This window comes from Pteropus vampyrus, unplaced genomic scaffold, assembly GCF_000151845.1.
Source record: "Pteropus vampyrus isolate Shadow unplaced genomic scaffold, Pvam_2.0 Scaffold4, whole genome shotgun sequence".
In the NCBI taxonomy this organism is placed as follows: Eukaryota; Metazoa; Chordata; class Mammalia; order Chiroptera; family Pteropodidae; genus Pteropus; species Pteropus vampyrus.
This window is the reverse complement of record NW_011888785.1, coordinates 15,507,378-15,517,522: the sequence shown is the minus strand read 5'-3', so window position 1 is coordinate 15,517,522 and position 10,145 is coordinate 15,507,378. Positions and strand designations below refer to the sequence as shown.

Below are 10,145 nucleotides of genomic sequence, written 5' to 3'. Positions count from 1 at the left end.
GGGGCTGTGTCTAAGGGAAGGGGCTAGGATGGGCTGGGCTGTGGTTCCGTTGGTGGTTCTCAGAGCTGTGGGCAGGCGGTGAATGGGCATATCTCCCCAGTGCCGCCTCACCCCTCCCTAGCGCTCAGGGCGTCTCTCCGCCTGTGGGCACCAGGGCCTGAGGGTGTCCGACGGTGATGCAATCCCCTGGACCACATCATTCTCATCCACCACTGCAGGTCGGTGAGCTTCTGCTTCCACCAGCCTGTTGATGGTCTCCAGAGTCTCATGCAGGAAGCACTTGAGGACGCCCTCAAAGTAATGCGATTGATGTTGCTGGGCTTCGGTCACTGACACATCTAGGTTGCTGAAGGTCTTTTCTGCTGCCAGATGGACAACATCAAACTTGGAGTAGTTGTTCACCACATGCCCTTTCTCAACCACCGCAGGCAGGGCTGAGACTCGGTGCTGTACAAAGATGCTAGAGCCACGTAGATAGGGGTGGCGGTGTTGGCAGAGGTGCCAGTCTGTAGTCCTTCCAGAGGCTAGACATGAGCTCTGGTTTGGAGGACTCGGTGATGAACAATCTGAGGAACCTGAGGATGTGCTTGTGGGTGAGATGTACAAGATGTTGCCCGATTCTGGGTCAGCAACTGGCAGCCTCTGAATCTTGTTTTGAATTCATAAAGAGACAGCATCAAACAAGCTGGCATGAGGCGAAATACAGACACGTTATTTAAAGGAGTCCCATGGATATACCTCTCTCTGGGTTTGTCTTGTGTTCTTCCAGCTCACAGATCTGCACCAAGGCTGATTTATAGTAGTGGTGCAGGACATGATGATATCAATGATGGCCAGCATGCCCACAAAACTTTGCTTCTTACCACCCCACACAGGGGCAGCTCGTACACCGTTAGTCACCAAAGTAAAGAAAGCTTTCTTCACCTGCAGGGAGGTATCAGATACAACCAATCTGGAGCTTGTGGGAATCGGGTCATAGCAGCAATGAGACTTCATGAAGGAAGTCTCTTCGTGAAGGTCACTTCATGAAGGAAGATAGATTCTGGGGTCTCTTGAGGATGCTCTTTTTCCACAGCTGGGAAGCTGTCTGAAGAAGTGACTGTCTCTATGGCAAGAGGCGCTTGCTGGTGTCCTTTGCTTTAGGAAGCTCTCTCCCTGTCAGACTCTTCATAGCTGACTAAATTTCAGGTTAAGAATTATTCATACGGGTTAGGGAAATATCCAAGGATGATGAGACCACCACTCAATATCTGAAATAAAAATATAAAGCTGAGATTTTTTTTGCTTACTATAGTAACTACGAGCTATGCTGGTGAGGCCTGGGCTCCTTTCACAGAGCAGACTACTGATCTCAAGCCAGGTTTTCAGAAACCCAGAAGTTCCGGAATGGGCAGGCTTTGAGAGCTACGGGTGGGATGATGTCATCTACAGCAGGGCCTTTTGTGTGAGGTTGGTGTTGATTGGCTCTCAGAGGCCTGTTTTTTGTTTTGTTTTGTTTTGTTTTGTGTTTTTTGAGTGGGAGCCTCTCTAAGCCAGTTCTCATGTCTCCCAAAGACTGGTGACATGACTCCACCAGTCTTTGATCATCTCTTTGCTTTCTAGCCCCAATAAGCTTTTCATAAATTCTTTTTCTGCTTGAAAAGGCCAGAGTTGGTTTCTGCTGCTTACAACTGCTTACAACTGAAAACCCTGATGGATACAGAAATCAGTACCAAAAGTACTGATTTCTGTATCCATCAGGGTTTTCAGAGGCAAAAGGCTATCAAGAAAATAAGGTGGAATTTGGGACTAGTAAAGTCCGAGAGCAAAGAAAATTTAATTCGTATTAAGAGGCCTGAATTCGGCAGCCCACAGCATACAGTGGCAACACAGCTAACCAAAATATCACAAATTATTCCCAGAAATGAAGTGCCCATCGAAGGCAGTTCCTCTGGGATGGCGGCTCTGACTCAATTTTAAAATGTTTCATTTATATTATGTTTTACATTGGGAAGAACATAATTATGGGTCAAGTTGAATTATGCAGTTAATTTTTTTTTAATTAATGTACTTAATTTTTGATTCAGTGTGCTGCATCAGCACCTGGGAATGTTCTGATTCCACAGTTGGGTAATTGGAACCCAGACCCAGTGATTCACACTGAATAAAGTTGAAATGCCTGAGATATCTTGGTATAATATAAAGAAAGAAATCCAAAGACTTTGTGAGATAGGCATGCTGAGTGGATGAATTACGTATAAGTCACCAGCTTACCATCATCCAACTCTGTCCCCCAAGGTAGTGGGAATGTCAGAAAACACTTTCCTCAGCAAGGTCTTAAGAAATAAATTGGTGAATTTGTTAGGACTAGTTTGGGCTACAATAGGAACCCTACTCAGAAGTAAACAACAGGTTTATCTGTCTTAGGAATAAAAAGTCTACTAGGACATCCAGAGCTGATATGTCAGCTCCATGATGCCATCAGGGGACCAGGCTTCTCCTGTTTTCTTACTCGGCCATCAGTTGCCTGTGGTTTTTCACCCTCATGTTTGCAAGATGGTTGCTGCATCTCCAGACATCGTGCCCTCATTCCAGGAAGGAAGCCCACCCCAGAAACTTCTGCCAACCTACACTCGTTGTCTAGATGGAGATCATGTGACTCAGTAATTTACTTTCCAGGGGGCATAGGAAGGCAAGGGAGAGGGTGATGGAATGATGTTGAATGAGTCAGTCTGTAGAATCTGCAACAATAGATGGGCATGCAAGTGGGAGATGTTGCAGTTAAAATGGGCTCTGTGATTTTAGTAGAGGTGAGTGGATCCTGGGGTAGCAGAGGTCAGGTAGCTGCAACGTGGGAGGCCAGGCGAATGTGGCTACCATATTCAGCAGCAAAGCCAGCACATTAATTACAATGGTCTGACCTGCAGGGATCTTTGGTGCTGCCTAATTGTGGGGTTCTTAAGACCCAGTTCTCAGGTCTAGGTCAGCCCAAGAGCACAGGAGAAGCCGGGTGTCTGGAGCAAGGGCCCCGTGGTAACGTCATGAGTACTTGCTATGGACCTTCCTTCCTGTGACTCTTCTCCAGAGGACCCGAAGCCATTCACCAGGCCATTTCCCAGGTGTCCTGAGAAATAACCATACGTGCTTGGGATTGATTATCAGAAACACTGGGTCTGCATTAATGTTAATTCCTAGACACTCAGAACTCCAGTGACCTGTCAGAATGAAGGCACTACCACTATAGTTGGGGGACAGCCTGACAGCCAGTGGAGACAGAAGTCCCCTAAAGGAGCAGATTTTCTGAGCAATGTCTCTCTCATTTTGCCAGGAGGTAGAGATATCTGATATAAAATCTATGCTGATTTCTAGATGGTGGCTAATAAATCAGTAGATCAGAGATTTAGAAAGAACATGATGGTGAAACTGGCCACGAGGAGGTCTAGGAAGAAGGTAGAGCCAGAGTTCTTGGACTCAGCTGAGTGAGAATGTGGCATGTGAATGCTCAGCTAAAAGACCTCAGTGCTTTTAATAATCAGGTGTTCTATACCGCTCTGTAGATGTCAGCCTTCATCTCCAGCCACCTAGTTTAATAGATTCATGAAGTGGCCAGTGGCAGGGATAGCAGGGAGGGGTGTCTATGTGCAGTCTCTGATGTGTATTTCCATTCACCAACGCTGATCTGTCCATCTATCTTGACAGCCTACTTGTCAGCAGCAGTGACCAACCACATAGATGCTCACCCAAGGGAGACCAGATGGTGCCTCATGGAGGAGTGAATGCATTTCTTCCTCTTTTATCAGAGAGGAGGCAGTTAAGTGCATTAATACTTCCTGGTGGAGACATGTTCTGGAATTGCATCTGCCTTATCTGTCCTTCAAACCTCTGCCAACACCATCTTTCATGGACACACTACATGCTTCTATTTATGATATCCCAAATGACACTTGCTTCTGATCATGAATAAGTAAAGAGTAAGGTGGTGGGCTACTCTTGGAATTCACTGGACTTAAATATAAACACACATCACCCTGAAACAGCTGGCCTGGGGAGACAACTCTTTGAGGTTGAAGTACTGTTCTGCAAGATGTAGTACGTTTAGTATATGCTGCGAACCCGTAATCATGGCCTTAGTACATGGGTCTGGGAACCGAAGTACAAGTGTCACTCAGTTAATAACTAATAGTCGCCCTAAAATCTTTGCTTCTATTCCCTGTGATTCTGGGCTTTGCTAGTTTAGAGGTAAGCAAATAAGGAATGCTCTCATGAGAGGAACACTGATGATTCCAATGGTGTAGAAGGGGAGGGTTATGCAGTTGCCTGCATGAATAGAGTTGCTGCTATACAATGGGGGATGGGAGAAGTATGGGTGGAACCATGTGGTAATATTAATATTTATGGTACAGCTTAATGGAAAACTTCTGTGATCTTATGTAGGCCACTAATCATTCACATAGGAGTGAAGGTTTAGACCATCCCACCATAAAGGACTCTAGTCCACCAATGTACTGGCTGAAGTCAGGAGAGATGGAATAAGTAATGGAAGAGAGAGGCCAAAATTACCAGCCATGGCCTCATGATTAGCTGCAGAAAGCGCAGTGGTTACTGCCTGGACATTTTTCTTTGCCATCTCATGTTATTTATATGTATATTTTATCTAACTTTCTCTTTTTTCCTTTCTCCTTACCATATTACTATACATAGTTTGTGTTGATGGTGGCTGACTTTACAATCAGTTCATAGGTTATCAAGATAAAGTCATGATGGAGCTAGGGAATAGACATCATTCAAGATCCTGGCCTGGAACTGGCTGGAGTATATGCAATCTCATTTCTGCTAAGGGAATAATTACGTTTATTTGAATTTTGTATAAATTCCACACATTTGCTAATATAAGAACAGATAATTAGATCAGTAAATAATAGGATATTTTATTTCTAAAACAGTCAAGAAGTTGCTAAAGCATAAAACTTCCCAAATGCCAGCAAGATGTTGAATATGCAACTGTCAGTGAGTTCTAAGAAATATATTTAATTACATTCTCTATTCAGAGGAGAAAAAAATTCGTTATACCATTTGGCCAGTATTATTTCATTAAGCATTTAATATACATTTATAGGAAATAGGATACAGAATCTCTTATAAATAATCCAATTTATTACACGATATTAATCTCAAGTAATCCTGGTCATTACATAGCCACAGGTTTACCAATCTGTGATTTTTTATAGATTAATTTGTTAAAAAATTTACAGACACCATTTTTACTGTTAAAACATAGGGACAAGTCACACACACACACACACAAAAGAATCAGAAGTATATTTTATGCTAGAGTTACTTTCTGTCCAGGTCGAAACATTGTTCCACTTTGATTTTTCCTCCTCTTTGGATTTTGAAAGTTTTCATACCTAAAAAGAAAAATGAGATAATATTTAATACATGTAAATGATAAGACAATGGACTGTTTGCATACAGAATTGTTTTTGGTCATTGAGGCATTTTATTTGCACGTATTTATTTATTATATCCCTAGAAAAAGAATCCCAAGATTTTCCCTCCTGTGCGTTTTTGTCTTGCTTCTCCACGATGCCTGCTTAGGTTTTCAGTACAATAAAACCAAACTGACCGGACAGGAGTAGGTCGTTCTGCCATTTTTCTAGATCTTTGTATTGCACATTAGATCTGGGGCTGATCACTCCACACTTGTTTAACTTGGCCGCGACGTTGACAACAATTTCCCCAGCTCTGTGTTCATCAGTTATTTCAAATTTGCCAGTGTAACCGTGCTTCATCATCACAGAAAGCAGATGATGACTTTGCAGCATGGCCTAATAAGAACCAGGCATTCGCCTCTTTTCAGCATTGTTGATGCTCTTGAGAGCAGCAGCCAGACATTCCTGCACACCATTAAGGTGGCACGGAAAGATGGCGGAAAGAGAAGAGAATTATGTTTTAAGAAACATAAGGGAAATAACAAATTGGAAAAAAAATTTTGTAACAAATTAAAGTTCTTACAAATATATTTTCAGAAGTTGAACACCCCAAAAGAAAAAGAAGCAAAGAGATGAAGAGACAAGTTAGAAAAGCTAAAATACAAATAGCAAAGAATATAAAAAATATAACTTTGATAGTTTTAATCAAAGAAATGTACATTTTTAAACAAGATATAATATTTCAAATAGGCCTAGTTTAGAGAAATACTATGATACTCATGTTACTGAGGATGTGGTGAAATGGGCACTCAATATATTGCTGTTGGAATATACATGCACAGCGCTTCTGGAAGGCAATATAGCAACAGATTTCAAAAGCCTTAAAAATTTGAGTACCCTGTGATGCAACAATTCTAGCTCTATCTCAGTGAAATAATTAAGGATATGTGCAAACATTCAGCTCTAAGAATGTTCATTATCACATTGCTTATAGTAGTAAAAAGCTGGAAACAAAAGGCCCACAATTAGATATGTGGCATAGCAATACTGTAAAATGATGTTAAAAATATAGTAACATATTTCACATGTGAAAGAATATTCAAGATGGATGGATGAAGGGGGCTGCTATACGACAATATGTGCAGCGTGTCTTAGTACACAAGTATGTTTTGGGAGGTGGTGGGATTGAGGGGAATTCGTTTTATTTTTCCTTCTCTGTTTTCTGGATTTTCTACAATAAGCACATAATCCTTATGTATGTTGAAGGGAAGCAGAATTATGCCACCCCAAAACGTACCACTTTGGCATGAGTTATTCTGAGCTAAAGCAAATCAAGACCCAGTAGTCTTCGGAAAAGTTTTTTTTTTTACCTCTCCTTTACCTGCCTAGAAGAATTTAGATAGGGGGCCTGGACCAGAAAGAGCGCTATTGCCAAAGGTTTTTTTTTTTTTTTTTTATCTGAAAGACTTAACTCCCGGCAGGGCAAACATTTGCTCCTCTGGTCTTGCTGTGAACTGCTTTCCTCCCCTTTGAAGCCCTGGCCCCTGGCCCTTTCCTTGGCTCAAGATAGCCAAGGAAAATTAACATTTTTCTCCTGTTATTCTGTCTTACGTCCATTTAGTTAGACCAAAGAAGCTGGACGGGAATAAGGGAACGTGCAGCTCACCACTGGCTGGATGCTGCTCATTCCAGGCTGCTGCAGCTGAGAGACCCTGAGACAAGAGCCAGCGAAAGGTAAGAATTCTTACGTTGTCAGGCTCGGATTTCTGCTCGCAGGGTCCAGGGGGAGTGAGAGTGGTAAGAGTCTTTTCGTTTTTCTAAGTTTAGATTAGCAGGAGGAAATATTTGTGTGAACTCGTTCTTTGGGTATAGCGACTCTGGTAAAGATTTGTTAGATGTACTCTTGTTTTCTATTGATCCCCTTCCTCCCAGAGATGGCTGTTTATTTTTGTCTGTCTTTTGTGTAACTTGGCATAGGAGGAAAGCCATAGGGCAGAATGCTGGCATAGGCCCTATAAGCCTGTGGTTCGAGCCAGCCTTAGAAACCAGTGAGTTCACGGCTCTCACTAGACCTGCATCTAGTTAGACGAACTTTGCCGTGGGCACCACTTTGGTAAAAAAGCCGGATGAGGTTTTCCTCTTGTCTTGTTCTACATCTTAAGAGCCTGGCTTTGTGTCCAGTAAGAATATCTTCTCGTCTCTGCAAGCCAGAAGGTTTAAGTATCAGTTTGTATCTGGAGGCCAGCTGAATAGACTCAGGACCTGGGACATGAAGTGACAAGCAGTACTCCTTGTCTGACGGTGCCAGCTATGGGGGGAGTTTGTCAAAAGGGCTCCTAGCCCATAAGGGACATTTGGCATCTCAACATTCATTGTTTTGTTAGTGCTGAAAAAGTCCCATTCCAGCAGTGCCTGCCCAGTGTCACAGATTAGCAGGTCTGTGGCTGGAGGTACTGGTTCTCATGGGCAACCGGAAACACTTCATTATACCATTTTTACCACCTGTGACAACAAAGGTTTTTTTTGCAAGTAAACTTTACGGATCTTGTGAAGGCTGTTATCTTTTGCACCCTCTTTTAGGACACTTCTTATATCCATGGTTAAGCCATAAAAGGCTAACTGGTTTGAATCACTATTGAAATTAATGTAAGAGCCTGCTTGTTAATGGTCAGATGATGGATGCTTTTAATTGGAAAAACTTCAAAATTTGAAAACATTTAGAGAGCTCACATGCTAAACAACTGTTTTACTGATACCAGCAGAAAGATTAAATTGAAAAGGGGACGTAAAGGAGTACAATAGCTAGTTTTAGCAACTCCCTTAACAAGGTGAAAAAACAAATTACCACATCCACTGTAAATTCCCCTTCTCAAAAGCCATCCCTGTCTGCTAGTTTTAACTTCCCTTTCCCCACAAGGTTTACGGACAACACTCTGGCCTGCTCTCCAGGTCTGGGGTATACAGGTTACTCAGTACATGCTGAAAGTCAGGAAGTCAATTTAGAAGAATCATGTCCCTTGTGGATGTATCCTGGGCTCCCTACCACAAAGAATTCATGTCTCAAGGAGAGCAGATCTATTAAATTATAGAGCCCTTTAGCCTCCATGTTCAGAACATCCTACCAGCTGTGGAGAGGAGTCTGAAAGATCACAGCCTATTAAAACCTCACTCCTGGCACCTTGACTGGCTGCTAAGGGGTATTCTCCTCCACCTCGATTAGATTAGACTGTAGTTATCAGACAAGCCAGATGGCTCACGTGGAAAACCCGATGATTAGAATTTTTCCCAGGCCCTCCTATAAATGATCATGAAATAGATGGGCCGGAGGGCAATGTTCAGGGGCTATAAGAAGCAATGGTAGAGCCTCTTACCCCTAAGGTTAAATGATCAAAGGTTGAACTAGACACTCAGGAAAAAAAGGGAAAATATTCAGAGGCCTTTATGGAACACTTCATACATGATTTTAAAAAACATACTGCATTAAACCCTGAAGCTTCAGAACACTGGAATCTTAATGGAAAATCTGCAGGTACCTGGATGGATGGGCCAACCTCTAGACAGCATTCAGGTTGCAACCCAATTAAAAGTGACTATCCTTATTTTACAAATTGGAGTCTTTGCTAAACCAGAAATGTGGCTCTAGAAACATTTCAAAGTCCACCTATCTTTACCAACTCCCAAACCGCCCATAGTCATTTAAAAATGCTTACATTTAGAACAGAATTGTCCTAAAAAGGAAAATTTTAAATAGTAATTACCCTAGACTTCTGATAATAGAAAAATATACTTCATAGGACTATAAATCATAGAAAACTTGCATTCTTTCTGTCCCTTGAAGATATAAATCTTACCATGTCTTTGATATATATAACACTTCAGGAGATAACTAAAACACTGCCCACAACCACCTGAGATTGAAAAGGGGGAAGGACTTTCTGAAATACAGACTGCTATATAAAAACTTCCTTGCCCAAAATCTAGTCCACAGCCTCCATAAGAGTGTCGAGGGCAAATACAAAAGTCATCTCCAGAAATATCAGTAAAAAGCTTTACCATTTCAGGGGATAACCTTAACCTGTTCTGTCTACCAAAGACACAATTTGGATTCAACTGTTACATATAAATTAATGAGTTTTGTACTGGTATACCTGATTCGTGGGTAAAATTTTAAAATGGAAACTATAGGTCTCTGTCTGTGTGTTTATGTAGATCTATGGATAAAGGTTATGTATATGTAATATTTTTCTACCTCCAGATGGTATTGCCAAAATTAATTTGTAAAAAAGTTCTAACTGGCTTAAAGAAAAATAAGCACTTATCATATATTTCTAAACTCTCAGAAATATAATAGAAACTAACCCAAATGCTTTTCAAGTTTACGTGATCTGGAATAATCTCTGGTAAAAAAAAAAACAGCTAGAAGTTTATTCGTTTAATTAAAATTGGGATGTTTTTAGAATTATCAGCATTTAATAAAATGCAGACATACAACTTTTTATTCTACCTGGATTTCTTAGTCAAATAAGTTCATGTTATAGCTGCTACAAAATTTGTCATGATGGCTGTTTTAATGTCTCATGAAAGTTTCATAAGTAATTTAAATATGATTGTTAAGAAAAAGTGAATTAAAGTTTTTAAGTGAACTTTTCAATAATAATTGTTTTATGAGGTCTACTTGAATAGTTTCCCAAATCTCTCTGGTAACTTACACTCTTAGTGTTTTGCTGAGTTAAA

At 41.2% G+C, this 10,145-nt stretch overlaps 1 protein-coding gene and 2 pseudogenes across 4 annotated transcripts in view; all 3 read right to left on the bottom strand.

Annotated features, from left to right (window-relative positions):
* Window positions 1–124: 124 nt before the first annotated feature.
* Window positions 125–1,129, bottom strand: LOC105295150 (annotated as a pseudogene).
* A 3,758-nt stretch (window positions 1,130–4,887) lies between these two features.
* PEX1 (peroxisomal biogenesis factor 1) overlaps window positions 4,888–10,145 on the bottom strand; it is a 48,136-nt gene continuing 42,878 nt past the window's right edge. For all 4 annotated transcript variants that reach the window (XM_023533195.1, XM_023533188.1, XM_023533185.1 and 1 more), the window contains one exon: window positions 4,888–5,387. In XM_023533195.1, coding sequence (XP_023388963.1) covers window positions 5,303–5,387 — 85 coding nt within the window. In that variant the 3' untranslated portion in view covers window positions 4,888–5,302. The remainder of the gene's footprint in view (window positions 5,388–10,145) is intronic.
* On the bottom strand, window positions 5,400–8,009 carry LOC111741959 (annotated as a pseudogene).